The sequence below is a fragment of the Neofelis nebulosa genome, chromosome 4 (genome assembly GCF_028018385.1).
Source record: "Neofelis nebulosa isolate mNeoNeb1 chromosome 4, mNeoNeb1.pri, whole genome shotgun sequence".
Taxonomy (NCBI): Eukaryota; Metazoa; Chordata; class Mammalia; order Carnivora; family Felidae; genus Neofelis; species Neofelis nebulosa.
Window position 1 is genome coordinate 78,534,589 of NC_080785.1, and position 21,179 is coordinate 78,555,767.

At 37.4% G+C, this 21,179-nt stretch overlaps 1 protein-coding gene across 3 annotated transcripts in view; it reads right to left on the bottom strand.

Moving 5' to 3' along the window:
- The window catches only part of CROT (carnitine O-octanoyltransferase), a 49,418-nt gene that overhangs the window by 25,833 nt on the left and 2,406 nt on the right, over positions 1–21,179 (bottom strand). For all 3 annotated transcript variants that reach the window (XM_058725212.1, XM_058725213.1, XM_058725211.1), the window contains 5 exons: positions 19,575–19,710; positions 16,195–16,319; positions 14,044–14,225; positions 13,750–13,874; positions 3,246–3,354 (listed from right to left, as the gene is read on the bottom strand). In XM_058725212.1, coding sequence (XP_058581195.1) covers positions 3,246–3,354; positions 13,750–13,874; positions 14,044–14,225; positions 16,195–16,319; positions 19,575–19,689 — 656 coding nt within the window. In that variant the 5' untranslated portion in view covers positions 19,690–19,710. The remainder of the gene's footprint in view (positions 1–3,245; positions 3,355–13,749; positions 13,875–14,043; positions 14,226–16,194; positions 16,320–19,574; positions 19,711–21,179) is intronic.

A 21,179-nucleotide genomic window follows, 5' to 3' on the forward strand; every position in this document is an offset into this window, starting at 1 on the left:
GGAGGTGGGGGGGAGGATTGGGTTAAATCGATGATGAGGATTAAGGAATGCACTTGTTATGATGAACACCGGCTGATGTATGGAATTGTTGAATCACTATACTGTATACCTGAAACTAATACAGTTAGGTATGTTAACTAAACTGGAATTAAAATAAAAACTTAAAAAAAAAATAAAGTTCTTAGTCATTTAAAAAAATGCTCAAGATCCCTGTCATTATGAAAAAGCAAAACTAAACCACAATGAGATCCTACGTCACACCTTTTATAGCCAAGGTTATAGGATGGCTATAACCCAAAAGACAGATAATAACAAGTGTTGGTGAGGTGAGGATGCTAAGAAATTAGAACCCTCATTTACTGCTGAAGTGAATGTAAAATGGTGCAGTCATTTTAGAAAACAGTTTGGCATTCCCTCTAATAGTTAAACAGAGCTACGACCTAGCAATTCCCTCCTAGTTACGTATCCAAAAGAAATGAAAATACATATTCACACAAAAGTCTGATGTTCAGGACAGTATTATTCATAATGTCCATTAAGTGATGAATATTTACATAAAATGTGGCATATCCACAGAATGGAATATTCAGCCATTAAAAAGAATAAAGTAATAAAGCATGCTACAACACAGATGAGCCTTGAAAACATCATGCTAAGTAAAAGAAGCCAGACACAAAAGACCATATATTTTAAGATTCCATTTGTATGAAATGCCCAGAATAAGCAAATATACAGACACAAAAAGTCCACTGGTGGTTATGCCAGGCTAATGGAATTAGAGTGTTTGGGAGATATGGGTAGTGTCTACTAATGGATGGGGTGAAAGCTGGGGAGCAATAGGGCTTTACTGCTTATGGGTCCGGGGTTACTTTTGGAGGTAACAAAATGTTCTAAAATTGATTGTAGAGATGATTGCACAATTCTATGAATATTCTAAAACATGCCAAATTTCACCCTTTATTTTTTTAAGTAGCTTCACACCCAGCACAGAGCCCAATGTGGGGCCTGAACCCATGACCCTGAGATTATGACCTGAGCTGAGATCAAGAGTCGGACACTCAACCAAGTGAGCCACCCAGGCACCCCAAGAATTGCACACTTTAAATGGGTGAAAGGTATGGTGTGTGAATTATATCTCAATAAAGTAGTTATTAAAAACAAGAAAAAAAATGAAATGGTTCCTCCTCCTCTGTTGCCTCCTTTTGTTATAATACTACTTGCCTACCCAACCATGTTTAAAAATTTCAGTCCTATTTAATACCTTCTTTTCTTTCTAAGCCCAATCACCAACTCTTACTAATTTTATCCAATGATATTCTAATAGTGTTGTATGGTGACGATTGGTAGTTGCACTTCTGGTAAGTATAGTATAACACAGGAAAAAGTTGAATCGCTATGTTACGCACTTAAAACTGATCTGGGGCGCCTGGGTGGCTCAGTCGGTTGAGCGTCCGACTTCAGCTCAGGTCATGATCTCACTCTAAGTTCGAGCCCCGCATCTGTCTCTGAGCTGTCAGCACAGCTGAGACAGCTGGAGCCCGCTTCACATTCTGTGTCTCCCCCTCTCTCTGCCCCTCCCTGCTCATGCTCTGTCTCTGTCTCAAAAATAAATAAAAACATTTAAAAAAAATTAAAAATTTAACTTATCTAACACTGTGTGCCAACTTCCCTAATAGAAAAACTAAAAAAAAAAAAAAAAAGATACTTTAATAGGGTATAAACATCTATCCTGTGGATTTCAACACCTAAACACAACAAAAGGCTCACATCCAAAAAGTATAAAGAACTCCTCCCACATAGTCATATATGTATGAAAGTGCTAATTAGTATAACTATTTTCAAAAACTGCATTATGTACTGAATTTCAATGTTCACATACCCTATGACTCAACAAGTCCTTTCCTAAGTGTAATCAGAAAGAAAACGTACAAGGATTCTCACAGCATCATTTTTTGTTCTAGTAAAAACCGTAAGCCACCTAAATAATTACCCTTGAAAAGAAGAGAAAGCATGGTAACTGACAAGTGGTATGAAGGAAATTTCTAAAATACTGGAAATATTCTATTATCTTGACCCGGTGGTGGTTACATGAGTATGTAGCTGTATATTTCTGTGTGCACTTTTGTACATGTTTGTAATACTGAATAAAAAAATTTTAGAGATATATGTAGATACATACAACTCAACATTTATAAGACAATCTAGGGAGATTTGAACAAATGATTGTATATTAATGATATTAAAGAATTCCTCATTTTCTAAAAGAAGCAAGTCATTAGGTGTGATAATGGTACTGCATGTGTATGATTTTAAGAGTCCTTATCTTTTAGAGGTACATACTAAAATACTTCAGTGGAAACATTAGGTCTTGAGATTTTCTTTACAATAATCCATAGGAGACTGAGGGGAGAAGAAAAGGCGAGTTGATACAAGGCTATGAATTCATAATTGTTGAAGCTAGGAGATGATAACTGTTGAAGCCGGGGTATGAGAACATGGAAGAGCTTCATTATACAGTTCCCTCAAAATTTTGAAATTTTCCATAATATACTTTGAAAATATAAACACACAAAATACTATACGTACATACTACGTGTACATACTATTTGTATGCATTTAAATACATACTAGATATAAACTACATTCTTTTTTATAAGTTTTTATGTGCATATAAATTCACTAGAACGGATACAGAAGGACAGAATACACCAAACTAGTTAATGGTGATAAATTCTGGGGCAAGAAATGGAATTGATAATATTCTGAATGTTTTCCTTTTCTCCAAGTGGAATAGATTCATATACATCTAGTAAAGTTAAAAATTAATGAAAGCTAAAAATAATAAATTTGCAAAAATCAGCATATACAGAATTATTTCTTTTTAGCTTACTGTCCCTTTATACAAAGGCAATTGTGAACAAAATTTATTTTTTTTTTTTTTTTTTTTTTTTTTTTAAATTTTTTTTTTTTTTTTTTTAACGTTTTTATTTTTGAGACAGAGAGAGACAGAGCATGAACGGGGGAGGGGCAGAGAGAGAGGGAGACACAGAATCGGAAACAGGCTCCAGGCTCTGAGCCGTCTGCCCAGAGCCCGACGCGGGGCTCGAACTCACGGACCGCGAGATCGTGACCTGAGCCGAAGTCGGACGCTTAACCGACTGAGCCACCCAGGCGCCCCCAAAATTTATTTTTTTAACTCAAGCAAAAACTTAACACCTCAAGACTCAAGAAAGTAGTTTGAAAACCTGTGAATCTCTGGTGGGGTCATCAAACATCCTTCATGCATTACATCAAAGACAAAGACTCGGCCTCGACAAAGCACCGTAATGTGAGTTGGGGAACGCCCTTCGCTCTCTGGAAAAAGAAACAGGAAATCCAAACTCAATCTCTCAAAGTTAAACAAGAGTAAAACTGCTTATTTACATCCAAAAGAAGAAAATAATCCTTGCTCCAATACTTGATAATATATTCATATATTCATCAAAAATATCATATGAACAATAAGGTGATGGACTTTCAATTATGATATAAATCTACACTCTTGAAATCTGTCCATGTGAAACAGCCAAAAATCCATGGAGTTTCAAATATTCGTACACCTTGAGACTTATATAATCCCAAACTCCTGCAGGGCTTTCTAGTTTATTCATGGATAGAAATGACAAAGGGAAAAGGGCAGCAAGAAATCCTGTAGAAGAGCTATGAGAATTAGTTTCTTCTAGGCTTTATTTCAATGTTGACTGCTTATCAGATAATTTAATTGCAGTAAAAATCTAGCTATGATTTCTAAATAAAATAGTTTTCAGTTGAAAAAGGGCACTGTTTGAGTGGCAAGGAGAATGCTTTTTGCCAAATCTAGTTTTACTTAAGGCTCTAATCACACCTGGCAAGCCACTGATAATTGATTCTATGATTCTTTGGGCACACTTTAACTCTCCAAGAACTGTATGTTTGCTGTAAATCTCAGAATATTCTGATTTAGCCTCACTTTTCTATTACCATTGCCTTTGACAAAGGTCTTCCTATATGGTCCCTGTTCCTTTCCTCTAAGAAAAAAGACAGAAAAGACATACACTGCCAATGGAAGGAAATGTACTGGTTAATATGTACAATTAACTGTGGTAAATGCTTTACACACATTATCTCATGAAACCCATCAACTATGAGGAAAGATCATCTCCTCATAGCACTGTTTTTTTTCTCTTATATCCTATTTCTTCCAGTTCTAGGAGGTAAGGTATGTATTTTCATTGTCTTTCATGGCTACTTCCAATATATTTCTTCTCTCTTCTCCTTCAAAAACCTCCTCATCTTTTTACATTTAATACTACTACATCTTATTGTTGCCATTTACTGACCATCCCCTATTCAAAATTTAGGACTGGAAAAGAAAAAAGAAAATAAGCCTGATAGCAAATTCATCAACAAATGTTGGGAGGGCGACAGGACAGGAGGGTACTACTTCAGGATGGGCCTAAGTGGGGATATTTTAGCAGAGACCTAAACGAAGTTAGGAGTGAGCATGGAAATATCTGCAAGAAGAGATATTAAGCACAGGAAACAGCAAGTGCAAAGGCATTAGGACAAAATGAGATAGTTTGCTTTAAAAAAAAAACAAAAAAAAAGTCAGTGTAGCTGCAGCAGAGAGAGAAAAGGGTAGAACGGTAGCCAGGATCAGGGCCAGGTTACATTGGCCTCAGAAAGCACTTCCAATTTTAAATATTATGAAAAGGAAGCCTATGGAGGGTTTTAAGTAAGACAGTAATAATGTGACCTCATTAGTACTTGAAAAAGGTCACTCAGGCTACTCTATGAAGAGGAGATCATAACAGTGAAGAGAACATACAGCAAGATCAGTTGAGAGATAACTAAAGTGATCTAGGTGACAAGGATCTATGTGAAAGGTGATGGTGGCTTTGAATGAGGTGTGACACTTGAAGCAGACAAGAGATCAATTTTTTTTTTCTTTCAGATGAGCGATACTACAGATTAGGACAATCCAGTAAAGAGGGAAAACTGACAACGCAGCAAAGAGAAGATAAGTCAGCAGCAAGGTCCTTGATTACACAAGAAGAGGTGGGGCCCAGTGCACCATACAGAACCTTGTCTTTATGAGACAAAGCAGTTCATCCATTTAAACAAGGGAAGGCAGAACGTAAAATAATGTATTGTGAGGGGGTTGCAGGATGGACAAGTATTTGAATGAGTAGGTTTTCTATGACTGCTGTAACAAATTACCACTAACAACACAAATGGATTATCTTACAGGTATGGGGAACAGAAGTTTGAAACTTGTCTTACTAGTCTAAAATGAAGGTCAGCACGTCTGTGTTCCTTCTGGAGGCTCTAGGGGAGAATCAGTTTCCTTTGCTTTTCCAGCTTCTAGAGACTGCCCACACTCTTGCCCTTAGGACTCTCCTCCATTTTCACAACCATCAAAGGAGGATCATGACTTTCTCATCCTCCCATCAATTGGGTTCTCTTCTGCCTCTTTCTTTACTTGTAAGAATTCTTGTGATTATTTTGTGTCCACATGAATATTCCAGAATAATCTTCCCATGTCTAGTCAACTGATTAACAAACTTAACTTCATTTGTGACCTAAATTCCCCTTTACTATGTAACCTAAAACATCGGACAGGCTCCAAGGATTAGGAAGCAAACATCTCTGGGGGGCTGAGGAGCATTATTCTGCCTAACAGATAGGTTGGTAAATTTTGTGATGGAAAGACTGCTTTACATTTATTGAGAATAAGAGTTCATTAGCTGAGAATAAAGAAAAGCATGAGACAGTCTTTCTGGAAGAGAGAGAATAACCTGACAAAAATATATGGCAAGATCGGGGCACCTGGGTGGCTCAGTCGGTTAAGCATCTGACTTTGGCTCAAGTCATGATCTCACAGTTTGTGAGTTCGAGCCCCGCATCAGGCTCTGTGCTGACAGCCTGGAGCCTGCTTCTAATTCTGTGTCTCCCTCTCTCTCTCTGCCCCTTCCCCATCATGCTCTGTTTCTCTCTCCCTCTCAAAAATAAACAAACATTAAAATATATATATATATGGCAAGGTATGCTGTGGGTCCATTTGAGGTTTAACAGAAAATTAAGTGAGGTTTTCTCAAGCCAAGTAAATTGCTATGGTAATATGTAGAGGTAAGAGAGAAGATTGTAATTAAACAGTGATGAGTGGTGGGTGGAGTGGGGAAGGAGGGGTGGGTGGAGTGGGGAAGGGGGGGTGGGTGGAGTGGGGAAGGGGGGGTGGGCAAAGATTTGAATGTGTATGCAAAGGAGTGATTACAGTGGAGGTGGCAGGAATGGAACTGTGAATAACTGTAGAATAACGGCATTTAAGTCACAATGTGATCAAAGAAACAGCTAAGGTAGACTCACTCCCAAAGGAAGGGAGTTGTGAAGACAAGGTGGAGATCAGAGTGAGATGCTTATAATTACCATGCAGCATCGAAACTGGAGATGGAGTTTTTGATAACAAGGTCTAGGGCATGACCACAGGAGTGTGTGGCTCCTTGAGAAGGAATGGAGGTGCAGATCACTAGAGGAAGAAAGTGAAGGAAAGCAGAAGTCATGGATTATCAACAATTGGAAGTTCAAGTCATCAAGGATGTGACTGAGGTAGTAATGGAAAGAAATGCAGGGAGCCTGGTGCTATACCAATCAATGAACAAAGGGGAATGGTCAGAAACAAAGTCACTGCAATCATGACAAGCTCTGGGGATCTCACCTGATAGCTTTCCTTTTTTCCAGAGCTCAAACTGTAAGGAAGAAGGGAAAGTGGAAAGAATAACAGGAGATAAAGAGCATACAACATCTCCTACCTTTCTTCTAGTACCAAAGTATGAGAGAAAATATACCCACTTGAGATGGTTATAGGGAACGCAGTAAGCTCAAAGAATAACCAGGTTCAGTAACAGAACCCTTCAAAGTAAACAGGAACTTTCAGAGAAAAGGTTGAAGGTATAGAGGATTTTGCTGACTGTGTGCTTCAGGAAGTACAGAAGAGTCTGGAAAAGGAAAGGAGAGTGGGTCACAGTAGTAAGGAACGTAGATCAAATTAGGCTATGCACAAATCCACAAATCCAGAGGACAAGCTATGATCTGAGAAGTCTGAACTTCCAGGCAAAATGAGGTAAACAGGGCAAAAGGCATGACGGAATTAGTGTTAATGGTCTCTTAAGGGGGAAGTAAAAATAAAAATAGTTCTAACTATTGCCTCCTTATTGACACCATCCTTTGAGCCATAGCAGCTTACAGGCTGCCTCCACATACATCATTTCTTCAATTTTCTCTGTCTTCAAGATAGATTCCATGACCCATTTTAATTTCTCTCTTCCAAAACACTTAAATCTTCCACTTTCTTTCTGCACCTGCTTGATTTTTGTAGGAAAAAAAAAGAATATATCATCTAATTTTAAATTCGTAAACACCATTTCAAATGGGCACTCAACACTGATCAGCTACCCTACATTTCCATAGCAAATGTGCTTCTCCCACTTTCCAAAAATGACTAGTATTTCACACCATCTCCTTTCTCCTCAAATCTTCTACCCCAGGTGATGACCTCAGTTCTCATTTCACCAACGAAAACACAAGGAATTCATAGGACCTCCTCATCTTCCCACAACAAAATTGGTCAATTATGTCTGCATCAAGATGCACACTTTCTGCATTCCCTCTCATCATTGCTCTTGTCAAAGACCAACCCCTCCACCATTTCTACTTTTTGACCCTCTCAGCTCTTATCTTTTCAAAGACTCTGGCTGTTTATTCTTACCCCTGTAAGATTATTGTTCTTCCTCTCCTATGCCAATCTCGTGATGTAATAGCACTCATTTTTATTTAAATTTTAGCTAGCCAACATCTAGTGCAGTATTGGTTTCAGCAGAATTCAGTGATTCATTGCTCACATACAACTCCCAGTCCTCATCATAACTGCCCTCCTTAATACCCATCACCAATCTAAGCCCATCTCCCACCCACCTCCCTTCAACAGCCTCAGTTTGTTCTCTATCATTAAGAGTCTCCTGTGGTGTTTTCCTCTCTCCCTCTTTCCGACCCCCTCTTCTCATATGTTCATGTTTGGTTTCTTAAATTCCACATAAGAGTGAAATCATATGGTTTCTCTAATTGAGTTATTTTGCTTAGCCTAATACATTCTAGTTTCATCCATGTCATTTCAAATGGCAAGATTTCATTCTTTTTGATGGCTAATATTCTGTTGTGTGGGTGTATGTGTGTATACGTATGTGTATATGCATATACACATATATATGCATACACACATAGTTTGACTATTGTGGATAATGCTACTATAAACACTGGGGTCTGTGGACCCCTCTGAATCTGTACTTTTGTATCCTTTGGGTAAATACCTAATAGTCCAATTGCTAGATTATAGAGTAGTTCTATTATTAGTTTTTTGAGGAACCTACATACTGTTCTCCAGAGAGGGTGCACCAGTTTATATTCCCACTCACAGTTCAAGAGGTTTCCCCTTTCTCTGCATCCTTGTCTATGCCTGTTGTTTCTTGTGTTGTTAATTTTAGCCATTCTGACAGGTGTGAGGTGGTTATCTCATTGTGGTTTTGATGTATAGTTCCCTGATGAGTGATGTTGAGTATCTTTTTAGGTGTCTGTTAGCCACTTGGATGTCTTCTTTGGAAAAGTGTCCATTCATGTCTTCTGCCCATTTCTTCAGTGGATTGTTTTTTGGGTGTTGAGTTTGGCAAGTTCTTTATAGACTTTATCTGATAGGTCATTTGCAAATATCTTCTCCTATTCCATAAGTTACCTTTTAGTTTTGATTGCTTCCTTCACTGTACAGAAGCTTTTCATCTTGATGAAACAGTTCACATTTGCTTTTTTTCCCCTTGCCTCCAGCAACGTGTCTAATAAGAAGTTGCTGTTGCCAAGGTCAAAGAGGTTGCTACCTGTGATCTCCTCTAGGATTTTGATGGTTTCATGTCTCATATTTAGGTCTTTCATCCTTTTTGAATTTACTTTTGTGTATGATGTAAGAAAGTGGTCTAAGCTTCATTCTTCCACATGTCACTGTCCAGTTTTCCCAACACCATTTGTTGAAGGGACTATCTTTTTTCCATTGGATATTCTTTCCTGCTTTGTTGAAGAGGAGTTGACCATGTAGTTGTGGGTCCATTTCTGGGTTTTCTATTCTGTTCCATTGATCTTTGTGTCTCTTTTTGTGCCAGTAACAATAGTGTCTTGATGACTACAGCTTTGTAATATAGCTTGAAATCAGAATTATGATGCCTCCAGTCTTTTCTTTTTTAGGATTGCTTGGACAGTTTGGGGTCTTTTGTGGTTCCGTACAAATTTTAGGATTGTTTGTTCTAGCTCTGCAAAAAATGCTAGTGGTATTTTGATTGGGATTGTGTTAAATGTATAGATCGCTTTGGGTAGTATAGACATTTTAACAATGTTTTGTTCTTCAATGACCATGGAATGCTTTTCCATTTCTTGGTGTGCTCTTCAATTTCTTTCCTAAGTGTTCAATAGTTTTCAGAGTACTTCTTTAGTTAGGTTTATTCCTAGGTATCTTATTGTTTTTTGATGTAATTGCAAATGGGATCAATTCCTTGATTTCTTTTTCTGCTACTTTGTTACTGGTGTATAGAAATGCAACAGATTTCTGCATGTTGATCTTATATCCTGTGATTGTGCTGAATTCATGTATTAGTTCTAACAATTTTTTGGTGGTATCTGTTGAGTTTTCTACATACAGTACCATGTCATCTGCAAATAGCAGAAGTTTGACTTCTTCCTTGCCAATTTGGATGCCTTTTATTTCTCTTTGTTATATAATAGTACCCATTTAAAAAAATAAAGTATCTCCCACTGTACATCAAAACTTCTTCCGTAAGGATTATTTCCAAATGTTGTCACTACTTACTTAGCTTCCTTTCATCTTCTCCAGTTGAGCTCCCTTCCCCAACTTCCACTAAGACTGCTCTTGTCGAGGGCAGCCGGTCCATGTCATGTTGACAAATAATTTGGTCACTTTTAAATTTTATCTCAGTTGACCTTTGGAGCATTCAGTACAACACTTCCTCCTCTTGGCTTCCGGGAGACCACTGTCCTTGCTTCCTTCCCACTTTAGTCTCTTTTGCTGTGTTCGACTCTTCAGACCACCAAATACCATATTTAATTGTGCTAAGCATCAATATTTGTTCACTTGATAACCTTCCTCTATATGTGTTACAAAAGCTACTCTTAGGGCTTTAAAATGTTTTCTGTGCCTGCTAATGGTGATTCCTAAATCTCTTGGTACAGCACTGAAACTGCTCCCCCAGTCCAAACTTTGCATCCAACTATCTACTTGCATTTCCACTTCAGATGTCTAAAAGGCATCTTAAACTCAACATAGCCTAAGGGACCTCTTAATTTCTTCCCTGAATATTTCGTCCCAATTTTTCCCATCTCATCAACCAACACATCTATCTACCCCATTTCTTAAGCCAAATACCTTGAAGTCATCTGATTCCCCTTTTTTTTCTTACATCTCATAACCAATCTATGAATAATTCTGCTAAACCCAAAACCAAAATATATCCAGAATCTAAGAACTTTTTATCAGTTCCATATTATTACGCAAGTACAAGTCATTATTGTAGCTCACTAGAACTACTAAAACTATTTTCTTTTTTTTTTTTTTTTAACGTTTTATTTTTTTTTGAGACAGGGAGAGACAGAGCATGAACAGGGGAGGGTGAGAGAGACGGAGACACAGAATCTGAAACATGCTCCAGGCTCTGAGCTGTCAGCACAGAGCCTGACGCGGGGCTCGAACTCACGGACTGCGAGATAATGACCTGAGCCGAAGTCGGCCACTTAACCGACTGAGCCACCCAGGAGCCCCTAAAACTATTTTCTAACTGATCTCCCTGCTTCTACCACTGTCTGTTTCCTAAAAATCTTAATCTTCAAACAGCAGGTACAATCATCTTTTCAAAACATAAACCTGATCACATCACTTTCCTCCTCAAAACTCACTAATACTATCTTATTCACATTTTAAATAAAATCCAAATCCACGAGTTGGCTTCCAAATTACCATATGATCCAGCCTCTAGTCACCACTCCAGTCGGCCACCTCCCCGTGGCCTCGTGTGCTCCATCCATATTCCCCTTCAAACATGCCAAATTTATTCATGCCCGGGGGATTTCTTCCCTCAACACAAAAACAATATGAACCAATCAAAAATAAAAAGACAAAAAACTGCTGGAACATCTTATTCATATCCTCAGAGATGCTTTCCCTGACTACCTAAACAGCCACCTACTTACCCATTATTTGAATTCTCTATACAGTATTTATCACCAACTCTGTTATTTGTTTACTTATTACCTCAGCTTTATCCCTAACTATACCTCTTCGCATGGCTGTAAGTATAAGAATATAGTTTATGATAGCTTGAAGGACTGTATTAAGAGGCACATTGTTAAATTAATGACTGCATTTTACATGCCCAAACACCATAAAATACCTAGGAATAAACCTAACCAAAGAGGTAAAAGACCTGTATGCTGAAAACTATTCAAAGCTTATGAAAGAAATTGAAGACGACACTAAGAAATCAAAGAACATTTCATGCTCATAGATTAGAAGAATATTGTTAAAATGTCGAAACTACCCAAAGCAATCTACACACTCAATGCAATCCTTATCAAAATAGCACCAGCATTCTTCACAGAGTTAAAACAATCCTAAAATTTCTATGGAACCACAAAAGACCCCAAATAGCCAAAGTAATGTTGAAAAAGAAAACTAAAGATGGAAGCATCACAATCCCACACTTTAACTCGCAATACATGCTGTACCTTAAAGGATTATTTTATCTATCTTAGAACATACCTATCAAATAGTAAAGATTAAACTTGAAAACCAGATTGACTGATTTGAGTTCTCAACCGATATGCATATTTCTCTCTTTGCTACGGCTATTCCATTTTCTCCTGTTCATTTTTTCCATTCATGTTTGGGCATTAAACTTTATGCCTTAAGTAACCAGGTTTTTCACTTGGAACATCAAGATAAATGTGTGTGGGCCTGAGGACATTAAATATCTCAAGCATCTAATGAGGTTTACAAAGAGGAGTTTATGAAAGTAAACTCATATTCCTCACACTACAAGCAAAACTGGCAAAGAAATTTTACTTTTTTTTTTTAACGTTTATTTATTTTTGAGACATAGAGAGACAGAGCATGAACGGGGGAGGGTCAGACAGAGAGGGAGACACAGAATCTGAAACAGGCTCCAGGCTCTGAGCAGTCAGCACAGAGCCTGACGCGGGGCTTGAACTCATGGACCGCGAGATCATGACCTGAGCCAAAGTCGGACGCTTAACTGACTGAGCCACCCAGGTGCCCCAGAAATTTTACTTTTTTTTTTTTTTTTTTTTTTCAACGTTTTTTATTTATTTTTGGGACAGAGAGAGACAGAGCATGAACGGGGGAGGGGCAGAGAGAGAGGGAGACACAGAATCGGAAACAGGCTCCAGGCTCCGAGCCATCAGCCCAGAGCCTGACGCGGGGCTCGAACTCACGGACCGCAAGATCGTGACCTGGCTGAAGTCGGGCGCTTAACCGACTGCGCCACCCAGGCGCCCCCAGAAATTTTACTTTTAAACAAAATTTCAGGTAAGAAAAATATCCTTTCATAGTTACATTCTGCAGTAACTATAAACTATGTTATTAAATTTATAAAAAAGAAAAAGATCCTGAAATAACCAAAAACAGGCAGTTACTACAATAGAATTTTCCATTTTGAGATATGCTAGCACACCAAGCAGAATTTACCATTAAGCAGACAGTAAAAACAAAAACTTTGGTGAGTCAATCTGAACTCATATGCCTTCAAGAAGACTGACACCAGGCTCTCACCTCAAAAGGCTGGGAGTGGAAGGAAGGGCATACTCACAGAGAAATGGGGCATAATAACCATATATAAGCAAACACTCAAAAAGAAAATTCAAGTAAGAGGGTAGAGACAGAAAGATCCAAATCATATGTTCCAGATTTCCTAATATTCTAATCGATAATGTTCTTTAAAATTTAAATACTCAAGGGGCGCCTGGGTGGCGCAGTCGGTTAAGCGTCCGACTTCAGCCAGGTCACGATCTCGCGGTCTGTGGGTTCGAGCCCCGCGTCAGGCTCTGGGCTGATGGCTCGGAGCTTGGAGCCTGTTTCCAATTCTGTGTGTCTCCCTCTCTCTCTGCCCCTTCCCCGTTCATGCTCTGTCTCTCTCTGTCCCAAAAATAAATAAAAACCGTTGAAAAAAAAAATTTAAAAAAAAAAAAAAAAAAAAAAATTTAAATACTCAAATGATGCAACATAAACACCAGCTTTTATATAGAACTATGTAAGACACATTTTATAAAATCCATTCCCAGGGCATCTGGGTGGCTCAGTTGGTTTCACATCCAACTCTTAATTTCAGCTCAGGTCATGATCTCACAATTGGTGAGTTCACGCCCCATGTCGAGCTCTGGGCTGGCAGCAAGAAGCCGGCTTGGGATTCTCTCCCCTCCCTCTGTGCCCCTCTCTCTCTCAAAATAAATAAGCATTTAAAAAAAAAAAAATCCATTCCCATAAATTACTTACAACTAAAAGGTTCACAGAAAGCCTCCAATTAGTCATCCACAGCATCACAGTAGAAACCACAGCACAACTATCCAAATCCTAATGACTTAACCAAAAAAGTACCCATGTTTTCTACTTACCAGTCCTAAAATAATTCATAATTGAATCTCTAGTAATCCCTGGAATCTTGCATGTGGAAAACACCATTCGGAATTGATCCATATCTAGAGGATTATTTCCAACTTTATGAACAGGCACTTTTTCCCTATTAAAACAAACAAAAAAAAGTATTTTGGTCAACAAGTCTTTATAACACTTGTAAAACAAGTAGTCACAACTATAGTATCTTTGAATAACTAAAATTCAGCTTCTCAACATTTTGCCACCTAAAACTGTAGGTAAACCTGTTACTAAATTCACATAACTGTCCTTACTTTCTTAATAGCTGCCAGTAGTTCAAGTTATGCCAAAGACTTATACTTCCTCTTTCCAACTGAGTGCCTTCCTTTGGAGGCCAGTAGTGTTCAATATAAGGTGCAGGACCAGCAAAATTGACATTCAGTTGTGACGGTAAACGAGCATCCAGATAGGCAACATTCAGCCACCATTCTTCCAGCTAAAAGAAATTAAGAACTTCAGTCTAATGCAATTGGGTATACTTGAATGTATAACTGCTGCCAAAGAAAACCAAAAAAACAAAAGCTGTATTTGTTCTTTTCTCTTTAACACTTAAAAACACATTTACTTACCCACATCAAATTGTACACGGACAATGGACTTTAAGTCAATTTTACCTCAGTAAGCTCTTTTTAAAAAAATGATAAATTAAAAAATAAAAACACACTTTCTTGTTTTAAATTATCACAGATATTGAAAAATGGTATTATGATCATTTCTTTCTTCTGGAACTATAGGATCTTAATTATAATTACATTACCAAAAACAGGCAACAAGAAAGCACTGAAAAGGCACCTTCAGATAGATCATACTGAAGTCACAACACCGAAGTCCTTAGGTGAGTTTTCCCAGAATACTTTGGGTATAATAAATATTTAACAAATCCTCACTTAATTATAACAACTAGTAAGACATTTGCAATTTTCCTTTTCCAAGCAAAAACTGCAGTGCTAAATCAGAAATATGAAACCTTTTCAGTACACATAAAACTAATTCAGAATTTTCAGTGCTTTCTGTGTCCTTCTTTTATAATATGCAACTAAATTTCAGGCAGATATGCAGATCTCATCAAATTATCTGGAGTTATTTTTTAAGAAATGGATGTTATAAACTATAATCATTCAGAAAAGGAAGTAACCAAAAAGGATACAGACTTCTTACCTTACCCTGATTCAATTAAAATTGCTCAAGTCTCAAGACTGTGAAGAAAGAAATCTCAAAGTATAAAATTCTATTACTCCTTCATAGTTATCAATGACTAATGGAAAGATCAACTTGCTTATTATTTCTAAAGCTTAAATACATGGGGCGCCTGGGTGGCGCAGTCGGTTAAGCGTCCGACTTCAGCCAGGTCACGATCTCGCGGTCCGTGAGTTCGAGCCCCGCGTCAGGCTCTGGGCTGATGGCTCGGAGCCTGGAGCCTGTTTCCGATTCTGTGTCTCCCTCTCTCTCTGCCCCTCCCCCGTTCATGCTCTGTCTCTCTCTGTCCCAAAAATAAATAAAAAACGTTGAAAAAAAAATTTTAAAAAAAAAATAAAAAAAAATAAAGTTTAAATACAGTTACAATCATTATTTCTAGATTAAGGCAATTTTTTTTAATGTTTATGAGACGGCACGAGTCATTGACGGGCAGAAAGAGAGAGAGCCACAGAATCTGAAGCAGGCTCCACGTTCTCAGCTGTCAGCACAAAGCCCAATACAGGGCTCAAACCCACAAACTGCGAGATCACGACCTGAGCCAAAGCCAGAAGCTTAACCAACTGAACCACCCAGGCACCCTGGCAATTTTTTTAAATTACGAAAACCTAACCTCTGGTTCACACTACAGAAGCAGAGTAGTTAAGCTGAAGAAGCCCAAGATTCCTTAAAGAAAATTATGCACTGCCTCAGTAATGACTGTATCAACATCTCCCCCTCAATCTATCTAATTCCAACATATAATACTCAAAACCATTCTCCACTCCAACTTTGTAATGGCCCTTTCTCTCCCATGCAATATTTAAGTATTTGTATGCCACCTATGTGGCATGTCTATTTTTTTCAGGCTAGGATTACCTGAACAAAATGTTTCTCTCAAAGCAGGGTCTGCATATCACCTCCACCAGGACCACATGGAAAGTTAAAATAAGGACTTCTGGGCCCCCATTCTAGAGATACTGAATCAGAATCACTGGTCCCAGGAAGTCTGCATTTTAACAAGTTCTCCATGTGGTAAAAGAAAAGTTCACACACAACACTTAAAACTCCCTAGAGTTAAACAATTCCCTCATTCTTCTGGATGATTACAACAACGACTGCAAGGATATTTACACTAATAATTTTAAATTGAAAGCTATTTAAATAAAACATTTTTATTTTTCATTCAAGCATCATCAATTTTCTAATTATAAGTACAATAACACAAATACCCAATTTCTTTTTCCTTTTGCCCTTTCAAGTAATTTCTGGTGCAATTTTCTTCCAATACCATCTTGAAATTTTTGGACAATTTCTTCGGTTTTTTTATATTCTTCTTTATTTGCAAATGGCTTTACTATAAAGATAAAATATGCATTAAAATACTTAGACATCAAGTACCATAAACTCACATTATTACATAAATCTTGAGACTTAATTATGTAAAACAATTATAAATGCATTAATTACCACAGCAGTCCAATAAATTATGACAGAGTTTACAACATAAAAATAGCTGAAAAGCAACAATGCAAAATGAGGTGAAAAATAAAACAGTGGATACTGGGTAATCTGATAACCTTTTTCTGAAAAACTATTTTAAAATTATTCTGGATGATGAGAATTAAAAAGATAAAGATAGAACTATCATCTAGCTATTAGTCCAACAGAAAAGTTAATCCTGTTTAGCCATGAATAAGAGAAATTAAAATTTCCTTCCACTAATGTTCAAGCAGAGCCTTGAACATCATGTACGTAAGTGCAATATGTATGTAAATTTAAGTGTAAAGCCTGCCTCCAGCCCAGAGCCAGAGCCAATAACAGTTTCCTTCCAAATACATACACACACAAAAAACAAAAACAAATAAAAAACAGGATTTTAGCCCATGAAAATGAAAACCAATTGTTCTGAAAATTTGCTACCGAGAAAAGCAAATTAGCAAAGGACATTAATATCTTCCTTTTTTATGATTCTGTCTCTTCCAAGTACTATCTTAAAGTCAATTTAAACAGCTGTATTTAGCAACAGTCCAAGTGAAATGTATAATCAAAAACAGTGAATAATCATTAAAATTTTTACAAAAGAAACTTGAATTCCCAGATAAAAGTACCTGAGGAAAAAGAGAAAAGAAGAAACTTAAAGAACATCAAGGGCTTTCAGTTCAACAAAGTGAACCAAATGCATACATTTATCTCCAAACCTCCCAGAATTCAGTAAAATCAAGGTAATTAAAAAGGCAAAAACCTATAAGGACCAAGAATATGGAAGGAGAGGACAGCAGACCAGTTAAGCTAACATTTTACAAATTAGAAAACACATGAGAAAATGGGGACTTTGTAGAATGGAGAAAGCCTGTCTAAACCCTAGACAGCGGAAGGGAGGAAGATACAAGGTTAAGGTTAGGTGCAAACCAAGAAGCAAGTCAATTCCTGCAGTAGAATCCCAGAAAGGTTCAAGAATTCTAGGCAAATGGACTTTCAAAGGGGGGGGGGGGGGGGGAGGGGGGCAAAAAGTGGCTGAAAACAGGTCTCCTGTAGATCTTTCTCCACTCTAGAAAGCCAGGCAACTTCCTACCAATGCCAGCAGAAATCTAGAGGTTTATTCTTAGGAAAAATTGACAAACAGAATACATGGCTTCTAAGTCATATTGAAAAAAAGAGATTATGATGAAAGGGTACACCCAGAACAATGACCCCTCCAGCCTCCTTCCCCTACTTAGTTCCCAAAACACTAGAAATCAGGCTCATGCCTTCTAAACAAAAGAGGACTCTTTGGGGAAACAGATCAGTCCAAGAAAAATTATTACTTAGGTCTGGGCATGGTCCCAATGGAACTGCTAGATCTCTGCAACAAGAGTCACTAGAAGGCCCACTGGTCACCAAATCCCTACACACACATATAGAGCTTTCAATCGGCTTTTTAGGGTCTAACTCTAAAATATGAAGACTACAGATTTTCTGATATTTGAGGAAAGCCTCTCACATGACAGTCAAAGGCAGAATAAGCAAAAATAGGATTGGTGGTCCCAAACAATAAACAGACCCTTTCCCAGGAAGGGAAAGGCACTAATAATAAGGGAAATCATTTTTTAATTAAAAGCTTAGTCCAGAATGCCCCAGATCCAATTACTAGGAATTCCAGAAAGAGAGGGAAAACAAAGGAGAAAACTATTCAAGAAACACTATTTTTCAAATTTCCTCAAACTGAGTAACTTGAATTTTTCAACTTAAAAGAACCTACTGTGTATTCAGAGAAATAAATGAGAAAAAAAAATCTACACACTAAGGGACATGGAAACAATCAAAATGGTAGGGATAAAAAGGTTTCCAAACACATCTGTAAAGTAAAAAACAAGCCACATATGAAGGATCAAACAGAATGGCATTAGACCTCTCAAGAGAACAGACAGTACCTTCAAAACTCCTAAGAAAAATCATTTCCAACCCAGAATATTCTATATTCAGCCAAACAATCAGATATGAGGGTAGAATAAATTTTTAGGTCTCACATTCTTTTTTTCCCAGAAATTCTTTTCTCAAGTAGCTACTAAAGATGTACTTCACAAATATAAGTGAAAAGAGGAAGAAAAAGACAGGAACCAGAGAATCCAATAAAGGAGGGAGAGGTGAAGCAAACTGCTAGGATAATGGGGGAAAGAAAGTCCCCAGAGAACAGCTATCAACCAACTTAAGAAAAATATGCTGACTGAAGGAAGAGGGCAGAGGGCCCTAGAAGGGATGTCTCCAAGAAATGAAACTCAGAGAATAGCTTATGTGTTTAATATATGTATAGGTACATACACATATATGTATTATATATAATGTACATAAGGGTTTTCAGTGTATTGAAGTGTTTGGGAGTGAATTAGTTAAGGATACAAAGCAAAGTAAGCAAGTGAAAAAAAAATGAGGCAAAATCAAACAAAAAAAACAGCAAAAAGGTAACCAAAGCACAGTGTGATTGACTGCATAATCATAAACCCTAAATGATCAGGTAAAGTAACACAGGTACATACTGATTTAAATGAGGTAAAACCTGGAGTTCAATCAAGTGAATACTAATTTAATCATTTAATCCCAAATGGTGATTCTGTACAACTATATTGAGAGAATGAAAAGGAAAACGTGGATATGTTGGACTGCATATATGCTGAGCGTGAAGAGTGGAAAGGTAAAAGGTGTGAAAGAGCTAAATCCACATCTTTTTACCAACAAATTTATAATATCTAAAACTAAAAAAAAAAAAGAAATAGTAGTATAAACATGTTACTTTAAATCTGGAGATAGAAGATATCTGGAGATAAACAATATCAAAAAACTGAGAAAATATTTGAAAATGCTTGCCTGAGGGAGTGGGATTTGGGGGTGGGAGTAGAGAATGAGGCAGAGGCCTGCTACTTTTTATTATAAACCTAAAAATACTATCTGGCTTTTCAAACTATGGAAAAAGTAACTTGAGAAATAAAGACAAAAAAGTTCTGCACATTTTAAGGATACATTACCATGAGTCTCAAGGAAAAAACAATTACACCCCCATCAACTTCTAGTAATTTCATAGTTTCCTACATTACTAATAATATAATACATACGAAAAGATTACAAACATACATACCTGATTCAAGATATTTTTTTAATGATTCTTCAAGTGAAGGAACAGGCAGAGATGGAAGAGAATCCTGGTATTGAAATGTTCGTTCTTCAGTTGATTTAGCCAAGTGATTTTCCATGATGCAATCATAACAGGAAAACTAAAGAAAAAAGCCCTCACAATTTCAATCTCATAAATATTCTTATATATGCTAGTTCCAATGCAATAAATCATTATCTAGAGACCACAGTATATACAGAACTTTGTTCTAGTCCTTACAGAAGTCATAAACTTGTCAGAGTGAGAAAATCAATTAAAAAACAAAAAAAACAAAAACAAAAAAACATGTAGATTCCAAGAGGTGGAGCTCAGAGTCAGTACCTACTATTTGCCAAGTACTACGGTATCATAGAAGACCTTATCTAATCTTCCTATTATCTCTGCCTTTTGGCATTCACTGACATTTTACATACCAAGAAACCAAAACTCAAAAGACAATTTACCAACTCTAGTAAGGTCAAGATCTGTTTGATTCCAATCTTCCCCTTAAACAAAAGCTACTAGAGACAGGTAAGAGAACCCACAGGAGCTCTAAATGGGTAGGGAGAATTCAGATGTGTAGCAAGTTATGCTGGGTGGAAGGTGAGCACTCCCAAGAGCCTAGTATGAAAAGCAGAAGATTCATCCAGCTGTGGACTTGTAGAATATTACAGAATTCACCAATCATACGACAAGCTGTTGTAACCGCATGCAGATGGTTTGAAGCCTACCCAGAATGACTTCAAGTATCCCCAGCAATCTTGAACAAATTTATTAATTTTCATCAGAGAAATCAAACTAATCCAAAATGTGAATGAGGTATACAAATGTTAAAAGGAAAACTAAGTTTCTCAAAGTCTTTAATAGCAACTGAGAAATCAAGGAACCTTAAGAATTATCTGTGCTTTCAAATCTTTTTAAAAACTGACAGCAAACCAAATAAAATATTCCACTCATAGGTTAAAGAATAAAACATTATCAAAAGCAAGGGTGTGGCAGAAACTGTTATCAGCCAATATTAACTGTTTCCTTTTTTTTTTTTTTTCTCTTAACAGAATCCTGACTTTCAACTGGGTATAAAGCCACACAGCTTTTATCTCCTACCCTGCCTTGGAGCTCAGTATGACTTTGTAATGTGTCACCTCCAGGTCATGCCCCTATAAAGGACTAACTACATGTGTTCTCCCTGTGCTTTCTCTCCTCACTAACAGGTATGACCAATGGAAGCAGCACCTTACAGACACCTCAACTGCTTACAGACACCATGTATTGACAGAATCTTCCTATTACCCCTAGCCTCCACCCTCTAGATGTATGTGAAAACACTGTCATTCATGTCATCAAGCTTTGTTAGGATAAAACAGTTCAACCTACAGCGCTAATAAAAAGATATAATCCAGAAGTAAGGTACAACAAAGACCTCCCATTTAATAGCTTCTTGCTATCTAATGACTTTGCACTTTATTTTGACCATCCACCAACATTAGCTTTAGACTTAACGGAAATGTAGGCATGGGTCCATATGCCAACTCTACCACTTTCTAGTCATGAGCCTCTGGGCAACTGACTTGAACCAAATTCCCTTATCTG